At 45.5% G+C, this 18912-nt stretch overlaps 4 protein-coding genes across 4 annotated transcripts; all 4 read right to left on the reverse strand.

Annotated features, from left to right (window-relative positions):
• Nucleotides 1-22: 22 nt before the first annotated feature.
• Nucleotides 23-2369, reverse strand: LOC108034449 (fat-body protein 1). The gene is made up of 2 exons (XM_017109333.3): nucleotides 2092-2369; nucleotides 23-2039 (listed from the first exon to the last, which is right to left on the reverse strand). Exons 1-2 carry the CDS (start codon nucleotides 2338-2340, stop codon nucleotides 336-338), a joined length of 1953 nt encoding a protein of 650 aa, XP_016964822.1. The 5' UTR covers nucleotides 2341-2369; the 3' UTR covers nucleotides 23-335.
• A 47-nt stretch (nucleotides 2370-2416) lies between these two features.
• Nucleotides 2417-4825, reverse strand: LOC108034450 (fibroblast growth factor receptor homolog 2-like). The gene is made up of 2 exons (XM_044094784.2): nucleotides 3162-4825; nucleotides 2417-3083 (listed from the first exon to the last, which is right to left on the reverse strand). Exons 1-2 carry the CDS (start codon nucleotides 4818-4820, stop codon nucleotides 2571-2573), a joined length of 2172 nt encoding a protein of 723 aa, XP_043950719.2. The 5' UTR covers nucleotides 4821-4825; the 3' UTR covers nucleotides 2417-2570.
• Nucleotides 4826-5636: 811 nt separating this feature from the next.
• On the reverse strand, nucleotides 5637-12037 carry LOC108035540 (fibroblast growth factor receptor homolog 2). Its single transcript, XM_017111207.2, has 3 exons — nucleotides 11969-12037; nucleotides 6675-9367; nucleotides 5637-6556 (listed from the first exon to the last, which is right to left on the reverse strand). The coding sequence occupies exons 2-3, from the start codon at nucleotides 9222-9224 to the stop codon at nucleotides 5975-5977; spliced, it is 3132 nt and encodes a 1043-aa protein (XP_016966696.2). The 5' UTR covers nucleotides 9225-9367; nucleotides 11969-12037; the 3' UTR covers nucleotides 5637-5974.
• Nucleotides 12038-12908: 871 nt separating this feature from the next.
• On the reverse strand, nucleotides 12909-17502 carry LOC108035549 (uncharacterized). Its single transcript, XM_017111218.2, has 9 exons — nucleotides 17327-17502; nucleotides 17109-17235; nucleotides 16879-16982; nucleotides 16209-16323; nucleotides 14564-16150; nucleotides 14291-14487; nucleotides 13602-14225; nucleotides 13207-13310; nucleotides 12909-13145 (listed from the first exon to the last, which is right to left on the reverse strand). The coding sequence occupies exons 1-9, from the start codon at nucleotides 17417-17419 to the stop codon at nucleotides 13076-13078; spliced, it is 3021 nt and encodes a 1006-aa protein (XP_016966707.1). The 5' UTR covers nucleotides 17420-17502; the 3' UTR covers nucleotides 12909-13075.
• Between the last annotated feature and the right edge of the window lie 1410 nt (nucleotides 17503-18912).

An 18912-nucleotide genomic window follows, 5' to 3' on the forward strand; every position in this document is an offset into this window, starting at 1 on the left:
ATGGAGGAAGGTTAAATAGATATGCCTTTGAAAAGAATTTAAATCAATTTTAAATGTATTATTTTTGAACTTTTTTATATATGTTTTGGGGTGCAGTAAATCAATCTTATAACACTATAAATGATTTATTGGTTGCAAAAGGAAACACAAATTTTTTATTTATTATTTGCTCCAGCTCTACTACAATTATTTATCATTTTATTCATATACCATTATAATCAGGAACGCGTGCGTGCCTGGAAAACTATATTGATATGGAACCCTCTCCTTAATCATGCGTTCCTATGAGCAATTTAGAAGTTTAAGCACTTAGCATACATAATCGCATAATAGTTTCAGGCCTGGTGATGAAAGATTATCACATCCTTCAGAGTTTGGGCGAGGACAGGCACAGACACCCCGTCAAACTCCAGCTCCGAGCCAGTCCAAGCACCGAGTTCCACAAGTAATTGAAGTTTGAGGCCCTCTCTGGTCCCCCTTGGCAATAAAAGATGTGGGGGAAATCGGCTGGAACTTGTTACATCTGTTGATGGGAAATCGGCCTCATAGAGTTCGCTAAGAGTGGGTTCAGTACGGGCTGATGGAAACAGGCGTTCCAATTGATTGATGCCCTGTTTAAGGGAACATTTGAAGCTGTCCAGGTGTAGACGAGTCTCCAATTGATTTGGTAGAGTTAAATACATCCTTGCTAGAATATTCATATCATAGGGAGCTCTTATATCCAGTCTAATACCAAATGAATCATGATTAAGACGACGTTGTCTGGCCACCAAATGACGACGCAGAAATTGTAAATTATTTCGGTGGGACTGCAGCAGTTGCTGGTCAATTAGATTAATGAGATCTATGTCGACTTTCTCCTCATAAGTCACCAGGCGACTCACATTAATGTTAAGAATTTTTGGGGAAGTCATTTCTTTTTTATCATAAGAGAAGTCCTGATGTTCATAACTCTTCAATACTTCATTTAAGCGAAACAGCAGCGATCTATAGATGGGATCTCTAAGGTTGGCGGTCGCCAGACCCAACATGCTGGGTTGATTTAAACCATGTCCATTCACAGCCAGGCTCAATTGACGACAAATATTGAGGTAATTGTTAACTATTATTTGTCCCGCTATACATAAATTATCCTCAGAGTGGTTATTATGTTTCACAGCCATATCTATTTGGTTTTTCAGGTCTTCTATTGTCAGGTCTAAAATGTGTTTAACAGCTTTGATATTTAAAGAGGTACCTTTATAAGGAACGCCACCGGTTGTCATAAGGGGCGGTTCAATCAGATCAATAGATTTTTCTCCTGTTGCCAAATCCTCCAAGGTCAAGATAGCCACAAATTGATTTAGGTTGTATAAAAATAGTTGCAAGTTATGTGGTCCCATGGCCAAATTATTTATATAGTTGTCTTCGTCGAAGGGTCCTCGAAAGGCCATTAAGCGATCGCCATCTATAATAATGGGCTCACTCACCCGCTCCTTTCCTTCTTCAAAAGCTATAACCAGGCGATTTATCAGATTGTTCCAGTGTAAGTTAAGTTCCAAGTCCAGACTAAGGTGAGCCAACGGTCTTTCGTTATCAATGATCAGGGGTTCCGTAGGCAAGGGTTCCTCTTGGGTCCAAGGCTGCCTGGTGTTCAGATGCCCCATGAGGATATCCTTCCATCTTCGCTTCGGTGTCACCATCCTGATGGGAGTCAACTGATGCCAGGCGATTTCCTGGCCCGCCAGGATCACCTCCTTCTCGAAGTAGAGCTGAGGCAGTACCTCATACATGGCTGGCATTCGCAAATCTTTGGTGTCCTCCCTGTCACCCACTGCCATCTGTAGGGCATTTACAAAGAGCAGGGGATGGAAGTGCATCCTGGCATAGCAGGCGTTGCGCTGGAAGGAAGACCAATCCTTGGCCATGGTCAAAAATCTATAGATCCCCAGCAGGTTCTGGGGCAGCTCATCATCCAGCTGATTTAAGATAATTGAAGGACGTGGCACTTGGTTTTGATGTACACGTTCTTGAAAGTCTTTTATATACCTCCAGGTGCCCTGCAAAAAATAATATAATAAAATATATTTTTCCTTTTTTCTGCACTCTTACTTCATGATATTCGTTTGGATCCTCGTTGAGTTGGTTTCCCATTGCAATGAGTTCCTCATGAAGCAAAGGTTTGTGGACTTGGAGCAGTAAGTCCAGGAGAAAACGCTGACGACCTTGCCTGTGATTGTATTCCTTTTTTGATAACCCTAAATCCCGCCGGAAAGTGGGCAGCATCCAGGGATTGCCAAAACTTTCTATTCCCTCACTCAGGGCGAGTAGACAAAGGCAGACACACGTTAATCTGAACATTGTATCGCGGAATGGTCAGTGACTTGAAGTGCCTTGTGTATATATAGACTTAAATTCTTATATACTGTTCTGAGTCAAAGGTTTTCATATTGTTGGCAGATAACAAACCATGCACTGAATCATCTATGCTTTTGCGACGTTTTTGGGCAATCACTATGATGAATAGAAGAAAGAATGAAGAGATGAGTTTACTTATTCGTATGGTATCTAGTCTCCTGTTTAACTAGAGCTTATAAGTATGTATACTGCTCTAAAACTTCGCCCTGCTCATCATCCATCGTAAAAAGCCTTGAAAGATGCAGATTGCTACTCGTCGCCTCCAAAATATCATCAAAACGCCTCACCAGCTGCGAGAAAGTGGGCCGCGCACTAGATTCTATTAGCCAGCACTGTAACATTATCACGTAGATGCTAAGGGAGCACTTCTCCGGCTTCTCCATGCGCTGACCCGTGATCAGGTAGCTGTAGAGATCCTCGGCGGACAGGATGTGCGGGTACGGCTGATCCCCGTAGGTCATGATCTCCCACAGCAGAACTCCGTAGCTCCACACGTCGCTCCGCGAGTCGTACTTCTGCTCTTTCAGCGACTCGGGTGCCATCCACTTGACAGGAAGCAAGCCCACAGTTACCTTCCGGTAGTAATCCACATCTTGAATATCCCTTGCCAGCCCGAAGTCGGCGATCTTCATCACGTAGCCATCGCTGACGAGGACATTTCGGGCCGCAAGATCGCGATGGATGCACTAATAATATCCTTTTAATTACTGAGATGTAAATCTTTCGTAGAAAACTACTTTTTTCTACGAAGGTCATTTACTTACCTTTCGAGAGGCGAGATACTCCATTCCTCGGGCAATTTGAAAAGCGAACTGGGTGAGCTCCTTCTCGCCCAGCTGCTCTGTCGGCATCAGGGGCCTGTCATCCACATATCCATCGGAGCGAGTCCGCACCTCTCTGACGCCTAGACGATGTTTCTTAAGGAAATCCTTAAGGTTTCCATGGGGAGCAAACTCTACTATCACCCACAGCGGTCCACCCTGACTGCAGCAGCCCAGCAGGTTGATGATGTTGATGTGCTTGCCGATCATCTTCATTACCTCCATCTCGCGCACCATGCTGGCCATGTCCGTATCCGTGTGCTCCTCCTTGACCATCTTGACGGCCACTATGGTTTCGCCCAGATGTGGACTCCTGGGCAGCCCCTCCGCCTCCGCCATAACGACGCGTCCGAAGGCACCCTCGCCCAGAATGGAACCCAGGTTGAGTTGCTGCCGGGGAATCTCCCAGTTGGAGTCCAGCGGGAACTCGTACTCATTGAAGCCCTGGGCGGGATCAGCACCACCCGTTCCCGTTGTGGAAACGGTGGTTCTCTGCTTTTCTATCCTGATCACGGGCATCTGTAAGTCTCCGGAGCTGCAGCCACTTCCTTCTTCTTCCCCCGGCCGGTATATGATTACCTTTTTGGTCCACTGATGAACTGTTTCGATGCGGAGCTTCAGCAGCTTCTCCCTCCTCAGCCGGCGTAGCATGAACGTTATAAAAGCACTGCCCAACAGGAAGACAGCCACGATCGTAATAGCTGCTAGTGTAAACCCAACCGGATGGGCGTGGACCAGGGCGTAGATCTCCAAGGGCGGCAGAGGACTCACTACTCTCAGATAGACACTGGAGTTGCTGCTTCCCAGGCCACTGGAAGCCAGACAGGTGTACCAGCCTTCATGGCTGTAGGTCACATTGTGCAGGTCCAAGACAACGGAGTCTTTCGTCACGGTGAAGTTGAGATTCTGGATCTCTACGGACTGAAACCCGTCCAGCGAGGCGTTCTTAAGGACAACCCTCTTCCAGCTGACAGTGGGATGTAGGTCGGAGTGGACGGTGCACTTCATCACCAAGCTGCTATTTACCTTCACTGTCTGATTCTGTGGCACCACGATTATTGGTTTGGATCTGATGCGATTGTTTATCTGAACGCTGAACTCAAAGTGGACGCATCCCCAGGTGTTGCACACCTCACAGGTGTACTTCCCCGAGTCCTCGCTGGTGGCCTCCACGAAGCGCAGTGTCCAGTTCTTCAGGACATAGTGGCCAAGCTGGCGGTGCAAAGGTTTCTTGTCCTTTGTCCAAGTGATGTTTGCCTTGCCAGCCACTGGACAGTCCAACTTCACAGTGTTTCCAGACAATGTGTGATGAAGTCGATTAAGTTCCTTCCTGAACACGGGGGGACGTTCTTCGACGAGTCTCTTTAAGGATCGGCTTTCATGCAATGGTTGAAAGGAGAGATCCGTCTTTGGGATTGATCGTGCAGCATGGACCTTAGCAAAGCTGGCTATGACATTGTCGACTGGTTCTTTATGACCAACGAGGAGGGAGTTTTCCGCAGTGACATCGATGGAACAGTCGTGATGGCCAAAGTCGCAACCAAGAACCGGATAGGCGGAGACGAGCGTAATGACGATCAGCGGAATGGGCACTTTTACCATGGTTCTCAAGGGTCACAACGCAGTAAAATAAATGTTATTATATATAATCCTCAATTCAGAGAAGGAGATTTTTCAACCCTTGATAGCATCAACAGCTAAGTGGATCTAGCAACTTGTCTCTGAGGTTTTAACACTATCAGCTTAATATATTATTAATATATATCTCTTAATCAATGAATGCAGCAAAATATCCGGAAGACTCGTTCGATCTTTGGGAATCGGTTTTTGAATTGCTTTTTTGAGGTATTTAAATTCTTTATTATTATTAATTAATTTTTATTTTATTGCCAACGCGGCACAAATCCCATCTGGGTCTGTCCACATCAACATTCAAAATTCGAAAGAAGCTGCAGAAAAAACGATGACTGTGTGCCTTGGCTCCGAAATGAGCTCGATGACGCGGATAAACCGAGGGCGGAGGTTCCACTTCCGCTTCACCAACCGAAATCCGTAAAGTTTCGTAGGAGCAATCGAGCGGAGCCAACCGATGGGTTTGAAAGTGCGCAAACAACTGAAAGTAACGATAAAATGAATGAAATTCTTACGAAGAACGCTTCGAAAGTGCCCGAACCGATGGATAGTATTGGATCATTAACATTATTATGCTCTTACGAATTCTATTAGTCAGCTTTTATGTTGCTCTTTTTGCTTGTTGATAAGACATTTTGGAGGCTTATCGCTGGTTTATTTATGATCTTAGTTTCAGAGCTTTAAACAAATTAAGGCTTGTACAAAAACTTTTTTAGAATCTCTTGGGAACTTCAACTGCAAATCTGGAAGCTGCTATATTAGAGCTCTTAAAAATAAATAATGTCATATTAAAACAAATTCGATTTTATTGCCTCAACATTAAAAATTATAAAATATACAAATCGCAAAGACGCCAAACAGAACATTGCTGGTATACAAAGAGACATATGAAGTTTAATTAAATAATGAGTGTGCTTAAGCTAACTAAGTCTTTGTCCGTAGCCAAAATCGCGCGTTCTCATAACATTTCCGAAATTGGATACAAAATTATAAACGTTTTGTGGTGTTTGAAATAGCTGCGATAATTTCTTTGGCAAATTGAAAGGCGATGGAGTGTTGGTCAGGGATGCTTTGATGGGATCTGATTGACTCGTTGGACCCTCTTGGTCTTCTTCGACTAGGGACTAATTAAACTTATAGGTGTACTGGTACCTAAGCGGAGAGGTCTCCCGGAATGTTTCGGCGTCGGAGCCATCGTCCTCATCCCCCGACGAGGGCGGCGTCTCCAACATGGGCATGGAGAGGTCGAGATAGGCGTCGTTTGGATTGCTGCTCGCCTGCTGCAGGATCCCGTCGAAGCTCTCCACCAGCTCCGTGAACGTGGGACGGGCACAGGACTCGAAGTGCCAGCACTGCCGCATTACCACGTAAATGTTCAGGGAGCACTTTGCCGGCTTCTCCATGCGCTGACCCGTGATCAGGTAGCTATAGAGCTCCTCGGCGGACAGGATGTGCGGGTACGGCTGATCCCCGTAGGTCATGATCTCCCACAGCAGCACACCGTAGCTCCAGACGTCGCTCTGCGAGTCGTACTTCTTCTCCTGCAGCGACTCGGGCGCCATCCACTTGATGGGCAGCCGTCCGTTGGTGTTCTTCCGATAGTACTCCGTGTCTTGGATGTCCCTCGCCAGCCCGAAGTCGGCGATCTTCATTACGTAGCCATCGCTGACGAGGACATTTCGGGCCGCCAGATCGCGATGAATGCACTAAAAAAGTAAAGACAATTAAATATATTTAATTGTGAGTATATATTATTATATTATATTATTTTATTTTTAACTCTTTTTAAGTAAGCTAGTTAACTTCAAAAGCACTTGGACTTACCCGTCTTGAAGCGAGGTACTCCATTCCGCGAGCTATTTGAAACGCGAACTTGGTGAGCTCCTTCTCGCCCAGCTGCTGTGCCGGAATCAGAGGCTTGTCGTCCAGATAGCCATCGCTGTCACTCCGACGCTGTGGTGCTCCTGGCCGATTTTGCTTGAGGAAATCCTTGAGGTTTCCATGGGGAGCAAACTCCACTATCACCCACAGCGGACCACCCTGGCTGCAGCAGCCCAGCAGGTTGATGATGTTAATGTGCTTGCCGATCATCTTCATTACCTCCATCTCGCGCACCAAGCTGGCCATGTCCGTATCCGTGTGCTCCTCCTTGACCATCTTGACGGCCACTATGGTTTCGCCCAGATGTGGACTCCTGGGCAGCCCCTCCGCCTCCGCCATAACCACGCGTCCGAAGGCACCCTCGCCCAGAATGGAACCCAGGTTGAGTTGCTGCCGGGGAATCTCCCAGTTGGAGTCCAGCGGGAACTCGTACTCATTGAAGCCCTGGGCGGGATCAGCACCACCCGTTCCCGTTGTGGAAACGGTGGTTCTCTGCTTTTCTATCCTGATCACGGGCATCTGTAAGTCTCCGGAGCTGCAGCCACTTCCTTCTTCTTCCCCCGGCCGGTATATGATTACCTTTTTGGTCCACTGATGAACTGTTTCGATGCGGAGCTTCAGCAGCTTCTCCCTCCTCAGCCGGCGTAGCATGAACGTTATAAAAGCACTGCCCAACAGGAAGACAGCCACGATCGTAATAGCTGCTAGTGTAAACCCAACCGGATGGGCGTGGACCAGGGCGTAGATCTCCAAGGGCGGCAGAGGACTCACTACTCTCAGATAGACACTGGAGTTGCTGCTTCCCAGGCCACTGGAAGCCAGACAGGTGTACCAGCCCTCATGGCTGTAGGTCACATTGTGCAGCTCCAAGACAACGGAGTCGTTCGTCACGGTGAAGTTGAGATTCTGGATCTCTACAGACTGAAGCCCGTCCAGCGAGGCGTTCTTAAGGACAACCCTCTTCCAGCTGACAGTGGGATGTAGGTCGGAGTAGACGGTGCACTTCATCACCAAGCTGCTATTTACCTTTACTGTCTGATTTTGCGGCACCACGATTATTGGCTTGGATCTGGTGCGATCGTTTATCTGAACGCTGAAGTCAAAGTGGATGCATCCCCAGGCGTTGCACACCTCACAGGTATACTTCCCAGAGTCCTCGCTGGTGGCCTCCACGAAGCGCAGTGTCCAGTTCTTCTGGACATAGACGCCAAGCTTGCGGTCCAGAGGTTTCTTGTCCTTTGTCCAAGTGATGTTCGCCTTCCCATCCACTGGACAGGCCAAGTTCACGGTATTTCCAGACAATGTGTGTTGCAGGGGCTTAAGTTCCTTTTTGAACACGGGAGGACCCTTGCCGACGGGTGCATTCGCACTATCCACCTCCTCATCGTTGTCCTCTCCGGTGGATGCAGTGGGTGCTGGGGTGCTTGGCGTCGTACTAGTGGTCCCCCGGTCCGTAGTGGTGTCCAAAGGGCTGTACAAATCCAAATAGGCGGCCGCAACAGTGCGTCCAACCTGGTTCTCGGCCATGCAGATATACCAGCCGCTATCCTCCATAAGGACATTTCCCAGACGAAGAACCTGGGGCTCGTCCATTCGGGTAATCAGGCGGGTCAAGCCCAACGGTAGCTGTGACTGCTCTCTCAGTCGCTGCAAAACAGAGTCGATGTCGTACGCGATGTCCTTATGCACCCAAGTGATCTTCGGCTCCAAAGCAGAGTCCTCCAGAAGACACTCTATGCCTACATTATCCCCAAGGGGCGCACTGACATTGCGGGGATATCCCGGCTTCAGCACGGGCACCGTGTGACTGCGTTGCACCACCTCCAACTGGGTGGCACTGCTCTTCTGACAGTCCTGCTCCACACACAGCTCACAGTAATAGCTTCCGGCGTCCTCCGGCTGCAGTTGCCCCACAGTCAGTGACCACCTCTTGAGCTTAATCCTTCCACGACCGCCCAGAATTTGCGTGTCATTGTGCAGCCAGGATATGTTCACGCCCGTCACCTCCGGATCTGTGGGACTGCAGCTCAGCTGGAAGAGCCCACCGGCCGTTCGTTGGACGGTTTTGGGGAGTGGCTGCAACAACTTTAGGGATCGGCTTTCATTCAGAGGCTGAAAGAAGAGATCCGTCTCCGGATGCACCTTAGCAAAGCTGGCTATGTCATTGTCGACTGGCTCTTTATGACCAACGAGGAGGGAGATATTGTACCATCTCTGGCCATCCAGGCAGCCGTAGTTCCCGGAGTTCTCAGACTGGGCTCTACCGATCCGATAAACAGCCGCCTTAAGTTGGAACTTATCCTGATAGTACCACTTGGCCGTGGGACGCAGACACTGCAACGTGATGTCCATGTCGGGGAGGAGGTGCTGCTGGCGGGGACCGTTTTCCGCAGTGACATCGATGGAGCAGCGGTGATGGCCAAAGTCGCATCCCAGGTCCGGAGAGGCAGAGGCGAGCGCAATGATCATCAGCGTGATCGGCACTTTTGCCATGGTTCAAGTGGATTCTGTTGAGTTCAACAGCCGCCAAGAGATCGTATCTCGATGGGCACGAACATGTATCGATATACAGTTGGTGTCAGAATAATATCACTTCTTCTTTCGAAAGACTCGGTTTTGATTCAGGCGTCCTCCAGCTGTGGGAATAGGTATAGAAGTAAGAGGTTAGAAAAACAATGGCTCGGAATCAAAATCAAAAACTTAAAAACAATAGTTAAAAAATTACATTATCATTTCATTTTTTTTCTTTTAATTTTATTAGTCATAAATATTATGACTAAACCCAATTTATAATAAATTGTGACGTATTTCCGCCTTCAATAAAATGTTAAAAAAATGTCTTAAAAACACTTCGATATGATCTTGCTGCGCGAGTGAGTTTCATCTTGGAATCCATTTTTTAAGCCCTGTCCGAAAGGAGTTATAAAAAATACAAAAGGGTTCTTAAATGCTTTTTTTCTTAGTAAACAATTTTTCTTGTATTTAGTAAGCTGCTGCTTTTTTGACCACCACTGTTTGTGGATCAATAAACATTGCCAAATCTTCGGTTAACTTTTTCACTCCCTCGTGGTCCCTCCCCTTCAATTGCCTTTTTGTGTCATTTTATTTATTTATTATTATTGTTTAATATTTTATGGCCAGCACGGCGCACAGCCAAGCCAAGTCTGTCCGCGCCAATATGCAAAAATCCAGAGGAGAAGCAGCAGACAGCGCGAAGACTGTGTGCCCTGCCTCCGTAATGAGCTCGGCGACGTGGTCGAAGCCGCTGGATTGCCGGACACACTCGTTGCCACCCACTCCCAAGGGGGATCTATAAAGGGGACTATAACTTGTCTATATTCGACACTCGCCAAATGCTGCTGTCGTTGGTGCGGCATGCGCTCCTCGATTTCCATTCAACAAAAGGCCAAACAGTTAGAAAATCACTGGGCAATTTGTTGAAATCGCTCGATACAGTGGTTTGACACTTTTCAGTTGATTTTTAGGTACTTGCATTCGCAAGGCAAACAGCCGGGTGCTAAAAACTGCAATAGCAAATCGAGAAATACCCCGATGACGCTACAAGTTTGGTATTAATCAACTAAGGGAACTTTTAAATGCTCTTTAAAACGTGGTCCTAAAGTTGTGCTGAGAAAAGATCAACACCATATGACCCTATACATTTTAATACATCATGTAAGAATATGTTTTTCTTTAAAGCGGCGCTATACTTACAAAGCAGTTTTATACTTGGGGTTAAAATTTTTCTAAAACTAGTAAAGCTTAGCTCAATCAGTTCCAATTATTAATATATACGTAAAAATGCAATTTAAATAATCTTAAACGTAATCAGGAAAAGCATATACATTGCCTAATTAAAGATCTCGAATGTTTACTGAGTAAACTAAGATTTATTTCAGTTTAATGATGACTAGCAATGATGTGCAGGTTAAGGGTAAGTCCCCGGACTTATTGCAAGTTTTGTATAACTAACTGATCTCAAGTACAATTTTTAGAAGAGCTCAAAAACAAAGTACTAGCTTTTAGGTTCTTATAATTACATTAGGATTATTTTTGGGTTAAAAAAAGTGCTAATTTTTTATAATTTTAAGCCACTGTGCCGTTAATGAAATGCACTTTATTGTCTGTAAGACTTGGGACTACCGTTGCGATTGTCATTGTTGTTGTTAATATGGTGCTAGTGCTACCAGCAATTGTAGCCTTTTTTAAGCCAATATTGCCGCTAGCCGCTTGACTTCAGGCCCGATTTATGTATGTATGCACACGCGTCGCAGGTTTTAATTTATTCAATTCCTTTTTTTCCCATTTGTTGCCCAATACGAGTCGATCGCTGTATTTGCAGTATGTATTATTGCTTTTCTCATTTAATTTTTTAGCCAGTTTGTCATTCATTCAATATTATTCGATTTGAAGACGAAGCGCGCACATGGCCAAAAACGTTTGGCTCACACCTTTTTATCTTGTGAATTATTATCAGGCGAATGAATCTTTTTTTGCATACTCGATTTGACATTTCAACCTGGTCGCTCAGCTATTTCGAGGACAGCATTACTTGGCATTCTGCATATTATTATTGGCTTATTTTCTATTTGCAAACACTTTATAGCTAACGATAGCTAGGTCTCTTCACCTTAACAACCAAACAATTATTTATTATTAATTATTCAATTAATATTTTTTTGTTTCCTGCTTTAGCTTCAATTACTATTTTTATTTGCATTATTTGCTGATCATTGTATCTTTTACTTATCTCCTTTGTCTTCACTTGAGATCTTATTCTCAACATTTGGTTTTTCCTTTTATTTCCCCGTTGATTTTGAACTTTTGCCTGCACTTGACATGATTTGTATTTATTTTACTTCTGGAACATTTCGCTCTTAAATTATTTTTGTACGACTTTATTTTGGTTTTACTGCTGCTTGTCAGAGTTCCAGTGGGAACACGATTCTTTTCTGCCAAGCCGCAACCCCAAAACTTTGACCAAAAAATCACGTTCTTTGTCTTTTTTTTTTTTTTGCGAGGAGCAGGGGACATTCAAATGAGATCACAAAAAATATTGTCATCATGTTTATTCAGCTGTCGATCGCGAAGGCGACTTGCATAAGTATCTTAAATCTGGGGGAGAAGAGGGCAAGGCGCCTTGCATTTCCGCTTCGTTGCCAACATTTATTTCCCATTCGCCAGGCAAAAAATACATGGAGGGTGGCGGATGGAGGGTCCACTTCCGCTGCACTAACCGTAATCCGTAAAGTTTTGTGGCAGGAACCGAGCGGAGTGCCAACCGATGGGCTTGAATGTGCGCAAACAACTGAAAGTAACGATCGAGCGGAAGAAACTTTTACGAGCTACGATCCGAAGCGATCCAATGCCCGATCGGAGCGATCCGAAGCGATCCCAGCCGATCGGGTCTCGGCGGTTCTCCGCGACAGCAGGGTTTGCTAGGATCCTGTGCACAGGGTCTGCGGATGGGATCGTAACTGCGTATCGTGCCGGCTTTGGGCTACCTGATCGAGGTGGTCCCCCTCCCGCATGTTGCAATTGTTTTCGCTGGTAGTTTTCCTCAGCGGTTTCCTTTCTCTTTAATGGCCCGGGTCGGTCTTGTTGGTTTTATTCTAAGCATGTTTGCGGTGGCTTCGACTCGTCGAAATTCTTTATTATCTGGCCTTCGGGTTGCCTGCCTGTTTGTTTGCTTGGCGGCTTAATTTATGCAAAAGAAAATGTGTCCATTGTCTTAGTGGTGCGGTGTGTGCAGTACGTGCGCATGCGCGGTAATCGCATATCAATAAGGAAATATCCGTTACGTGACTGATATCCAAAAATCTCGGTTTCTGGAAGTGGCAACCACCAGCTCCCGCATGCACAGGTCCTAATCCTGATCCAGATGCCGGGCACGTAAGCTACCCAAAAATAGTTAAATGCATTTTCGCTGCACTTGCTGTGGCGATGGGAACAAACACTAAAACGGCTTGAGAAATGGGAGGGTCTTAGTCCAACAGGCCAGCCTAGCTACCAAGAACTTGGCATAGGTGGTTTCCGGTGTATAGAGTACCCAACTCAACTGACGTCTTAATTAAGGCGGTATAGCCCTTTTCTCAGTTGCGATTACCTAGGTCAGTACACTCTCAAGCAACATCTATATAAAACTAAACATTAAATGTATATTATATCACAACATAATTAAAACAAATTCGGTATTTTATTTCTCAACAAAAAGATTTATGAAATATGCACTACCCAAAGACCTGCGTCTCCCAACACACCTTAGCCGATATACAAATTTACGAAAAACATTTAAAGATAACTATAATGATAATGATAATGCTAAGCTAATTAAGTCTTTGTCTTCAAGCCAAGGTCGCGCGCTTGGCTACGAACTCCCTGGAGGTCTTCTCCTTGTTGGTGAAGCGAGCATACCTACCATAAGATATTCAAAATAAGTAAAATAAAGATAATCAAATAAGGCAATGCCACATACGTTTTATGATATTTTGCCACATCGGAGGCGCTGAGCGAGGGCCGAGTGGTTTGGAAGGACTCAACAAGGTGCTTTTGCTTCAGCGAGATTTTCTTAGGCAGTTTCTGGGAAAGCAATAAAGAAATCAATATAATTTTATTGGTTGCCAGCGACTAAGAACTTATGTTTGTAAATAAATATATGCATGTTTCGTGACCCCTATTGCCGGAAGGGGCATAAGTCCCAACATTGATTGCAATGCCGAGCACGTAAGCCACTCTAAAATAGTTGAAAACATTTCGGTTGCACTTGTTATCATGAGAAAAAACCGGAACACATGAAGAGGGGAGAAGACATGACTACCAAGAACTGCTTATAACTAAGATCGTTTCCGGAGGAGGGCACACCCAACTTACCTCGTGTCCGAATTGAGCTAGCGCCTCCTTAACCGCTGCCATGTTCGCCGAAGTCAGAATGCTCTGGATATCAGCGCCTGTGTAATTCGCGGTTCTTCCCGCAAACCAATCGAAGTCCACGCATTCGTCAAGGCTAAGCGTCGAGCTGAGGGCCTCGAAGATTCGCACCCGGGCTGAGGCATCCGGAAGAGGACACTCCACCATGCGATCGATGCGACCGGATCGAAGGAGCGCCGGATCTAGCAGCTCCGGCCTGGAGGTGGCTGCTATGACAGTGACTCCCTGCAGTCCCTCGACGCCATCCAGTTCGGTGAGCAGTTGATTTACCACCCGATCCGTGACCCCCGTGGAATCGTGACCACGTTTGGGCGCCAAGCTGTCAAACTCGTCGAAGAAGAGCACACAAGGTCGCGCACTTCGGGCTCGATTGAACAGGTTTCGCACATTCTCCTCGCTCTGACCAATGTATTTCGCCAAAAGCTCGGGGCCCTTGACGGAAATGATACGCAGATTCCAGGATGTCGCCAACTGGGAGACCAGGTAGGTCTTTCCTGTTCCTGGTGGTCCGTACAAGAGCACTCCGGCTTGATTGCGGAGGGGTGAGGCATTGAATATGGTGGGATACTGTAGAGGAAATACACAGCTATTAACAAAAACATTTAGTTAAGTGTAGTTGGTTAAAAACTCACCCGTGATGGCCACATAAGGACCTCCTCTAGCACACCCACAACTGATTCCAGGCCAGGCAGCTCCTCGACGCGCATTTCATTGGCTTCTCCATCGCTTCCAGTCTTTTGATTGCTCTGAATTCCCTGCAGGCAGTAGGAGTTCGTGTGCTCCAAGGACTCAATGAGCTGCTCATTGGTCAGAACGGGCTGGGCCTTGCCTGAAAAAACAATTACAAGACAAAAAAATATAGGTTATAGCTGGCAAATGCTTAAAGAATGTTACCAAATACTCACTTATACGGTAGGCATAAAATATGGCTCGCTCCACGAACTGGACAAGATCGCACTTCCGGTAACCCTCGGTGAGGTTGGAGAACTTCACAAGATCCAAATCCTTAGATGCATTAATGTGGCTGCAGAGCTCTCGAAGGATTATCTCCCGATCAGCTCGCTCCAAACTGGGCAGTCGAGCCACAGTCTGGAAGACATGTCGTCCTCTAGGTGAACTCAATCGCTTGTTGAGGGTCTGCAGCTCATTGACGGTGGCTATCACGGCAATGGCATTGTTGCTGGTGTACTGGACGATCAACTGATGCACAGTGTCCGCCATGCGGTTGTAGTACTCTCCATCCTGGCTGGACTGCTCTCCAGCGGAATGGGCCAGTACGTCCAAGTTCTCCAGCACCACGATGGCAGGTGCATGCTGCAGACAGCTGGTGAAGATGTTGCGCAGATCCTTCTGGATGGACTCCGTCTTGCGTCCCTTGCTTCGTGATCCGTAGAAGAACTCAAAGTAACAATAATCCGGCTTGCCCGACAACTGGTCCAGAATTCGCTCAACCAGAACGGATTTGCCTGTTCCCGAGGCACCAGTGATTAAGACGTTGCACTGCCGCATTACGGAGTTGTCGGCACTCAGGCATAAATTCATGCGCAGCTCTTGGACCACCTGGTCCACAATCTTGTCATACTCCGGTAGCTTTATGAGATCCAGGACACTCAGTGGCGAAGTCGGCGGCGTCAGCTCCTTAATAATCTCGCTAACCGGTCGCACCAGATCTGCCGCATAGATCTTTGACTCCTTTAAGAACTGAGCGTCCACCGTGCAGTAACGAAAGTGTTCTGGTAAAATGCCGACAGTAACCAGCAAATCGTCCTCCAGCCGCACCACCTCCTCCTGGTTGAAGAGCATGGGCTTCTGCTGGGTTCTCTCTATCACAAACCGCTTAAATGCATTCTCAATAATCTTGTAGTGCGTCTTCTTGTTTGCAAACAGCTCAATTTTCTCCACAAAGTTTACGACGGTGGTTGTGGGCCTTAGCACAACTTGTTCCAGTTCCTTGATGCCCAGCAACTTCATCAGATTGGCATTCAGTTCGATCGAGGGATGAATAGTTCCGGGTATATCGTCCTCCTCATCATCCTCCATTGTGCGCACCCTCACATAATAATCCTTGTCACTGGCAGTGTGCATGCAATAGAACAGATCTAGATCGAAGAACTCAGGTAGGTGCTTCCGGTTGACAAAGACATCCGACTCCTGGGCCTGTTCCCGCCAAAGACCTCCGATTACACGAAACTCGAAGCTGCGCGAGCTTTCCCTACGCAGATCCTTTTTGAGGCGCTCCATGTGATCCTGCCGCTTGTTGCGCTGCACCGTGTTCTTCACATTGAACACCGTCGAGGAGTGGGTCAAGGGCGTTGGCTTCTCGGCCAGGTCATCCTTGACTTGGGCAGTGGTTTTACTCCTAGAGAGTTTTGAGTTCTCCTCGATGGAGCCGTTCGAAAGTCCGTTGGTGAGTCCCTTGTAAAGGTTGGGCGCCACCACGAGTTCCGTGTTGTGATCGATTCTGCCATAGTTCATGTGCGGCTTCAGGCGATCTAATGGAGAAAAATATAAATTAATTTTAAAAATATTTATTTGAGGGCAAATATTTACCCACTGTCAGCGCCACTTGCATGGACTTGTTAATCCAGACGATTAATATCTGGGTGGAGTTCACAATGCGGGTTTGCTCCAGCACACTGCCCGAGATCTTTTCGGTGCTCAGTTCCTGCAAAAGAAAATATACATTATTAGGAAAGCAGCACAAAAGTAAACCAAGCTGTTTCTTTCAAAAGCATTTCTCTTGGCAATCTTTTTAATAATATACCCTATACAAATTATGTCAGCGGCATTCTTTGAAGAGCTAAAATTACGTTTTGTGACTAAACTTTTGTCACTTTATTACTGAGAAAGATTTTGTATCGTTATAGATTAAATATCATGTAATTAAGAATAGTATATGGGACCTGATTACTGCCTAATAAAACATTTTAGGCATGGATTTAGCTATAAGGGATAGTAATCCTAATGCATATAAGATCTTATGAATGAAAATAACTAGCAACATGTTCCCGTGTAAACGGAAATCTGATTAGCGCCTAATTAATTGGTTAATCCAATCAAAACAGCGGGTCAATGGCAATGCCGGCCGAGCAATGGCAGTATAAATAAAGACCAAGCGCACGCCCGCGCCAAATGCCAATCCGATATAAGCGGACTTGTCTATTTTAATCTGACCGCTGATCGCTGACCACGCCGCCAAGCAGACGAAACCGTCACTCACAATGATCTCCCAGTCCTTGGACGAGACGGGGGTAACGTGGACGCTCCGCAGGTTGAGAACGTCAGCGATGAGCGCACACTTGACCAGATCATTCTCGTGCAGACCTACGGCAAGAATGGGCAAATAAATGGGTTAATATGGGAGGCATGGGGCAGATGGCCGGAGTCCAATATTACGGCACATTGGCAACCGATGCACATCCGGTCGTTAAGTAATGGCTAATGGCTTACCGATCTCCTTGGCCGCCCTGGCATTGATCCCAATCTCGGTGTCTTTGATGCCGCCACCGCCCGCCTGTGGCGCCCAGGAGGCGTAGTGCACCCGGCCGTTGTACTGCAAACTCAGGCAGCCAGTGTCCTAATCAGAATGGTCAACCGGGGCGGATTAATCTTTGGCTTATCTAATCTGCATGGAGAGGTGGCTGGGCTGTGGACTTTTGGACACTTACATAGGTCGAAACGACGCCGTAGTACTGGTCCGGCAGCACCAGAAAGTTGTTCCTGACGGGCCGATAAACCACCTTAAAAGTGCGTTTGAACATTCTCGACGTGGGCGTGTGCGAATTGTGTGCGCTCCTGCCCGGTTTAATTCATTTTTGCACTGAATGGCTGCTCTCTGCGGAATTTACTTCTGCTCTATTAGGGATGGGAGAGTCCGCGTCAGCTGAGCCGATAGTTGCAACAGGTGAAACAGCTGGTTAGTGATGGACCTATTCGCAGCCGTTCCCACTGGATGCAGTGGCTGCTGCACCTACTGGAAACGAACCTTTCCCACTACAAGTTGAACAAATCAAAAAACTTGGAAAACTTTTAGTATTTACAAGGTGTTTACTTCTACTAAAGACCAATATTAAACCCAATACTTCTAAGCCAAATCAACCACTTTAGTTATACCAAAAAGGACATCGACATCCCCATCGTAGGATGTTTAAAAAAATCGTTAAAAAAATGTTCACGACTGTAATTTAAGGGAATTAAGCTGAAATCCTAAAAAAACGATTTATTATACTTTTTGTAATTATGTTTAAAGGGTTTTTTTAAGAGTATTTGTGTTACTCTTATGGTGACCTCAAATCGCTTTAATTTTTTAGGATCCACATCTATAGGGTATTTATTCTATTAATTTGTATTTTCTTTAAAGGTAATTTTTTAAGAGACTGTTTTCTGTTCTCATAAAACTGGGATTTTTTAAATTTGGTAATACTTTAGGATCTGCTTATTGGGTTCCTTCTTACGAATAGTTTTAAACTTAAAAACCTTAGTTTCGTATCAAAAAAGAGATAATACGACACAATAAAAACACACTTTCTTGTTTTGGCTAGTTTATTGGGTTAATAATAATTTATTTAAAATAGTTCGAGTGTTCAATATAGTCATGTAAATGTGTGTACAAAAAATCTTGCATTTTATATTTTATATATCGTTTCCCTTCTCTTTCGTACGTGGTATACCATGCTGGCGCGTCTTATCAAAATAAATAACACAATATTTAAGAACTAACAATGCAGAGCGTGCTAATCGTGTAAGTTTGCATTAAAACGCCCTCGTCTTAGTTTGCGCTATTTCCTTCTTTTGGCAAATTAAAGAGAACAAGATATTGAAAGGATATGCATAAGGATGCCGATGGCACTTGTAATATGTAAATACAATAAAACTGTGCTTATAGTTCAACTAAATTCGTTATTGCATTTTTTAAATTTATATCTAGGTATATATCGAGAGAAGACACTATCCGAAAGAGATTACAAAAGCTTTTCAATAATTATGTTTGCGTGTTATTTTGTTTTTATCCTTTGCTGCTTTATAGTTAACTGCTTCATATCAGTCTTCGTCAATTTGTTTGTGGCTCGTGAGAATAAATTGGCTCATAAATGGAATATCTGTTAATATAGTTGTATATATCGTTTGTATAAAAGTTCTAATAAAATTCTATAAAATGTGTAGCTTTGTAAGTGTAAAACATTCTAAAAATGATTTCTTCTGGTTAGCAATATTTTGGCGCTTCGTTTGGACTTTCGTAGCTGGCTGTGTGCGG

Source organism: Drosophila biarmipes, chromosome 3L (genome assembly GCF_025231255.1).
Source record: "Drosophila biarmipes strain raj3 chromosome 3L, RU_DBia_V1.1, whole genome shotgun sequence".
Classification (NCBI taxonomy): domain Eukaryota; kingdom Metazoa; phylum Arthropoda; class Insecta; order Diptera; family Drosophilidae; genus Drosophila; species Drosophila biarmipes.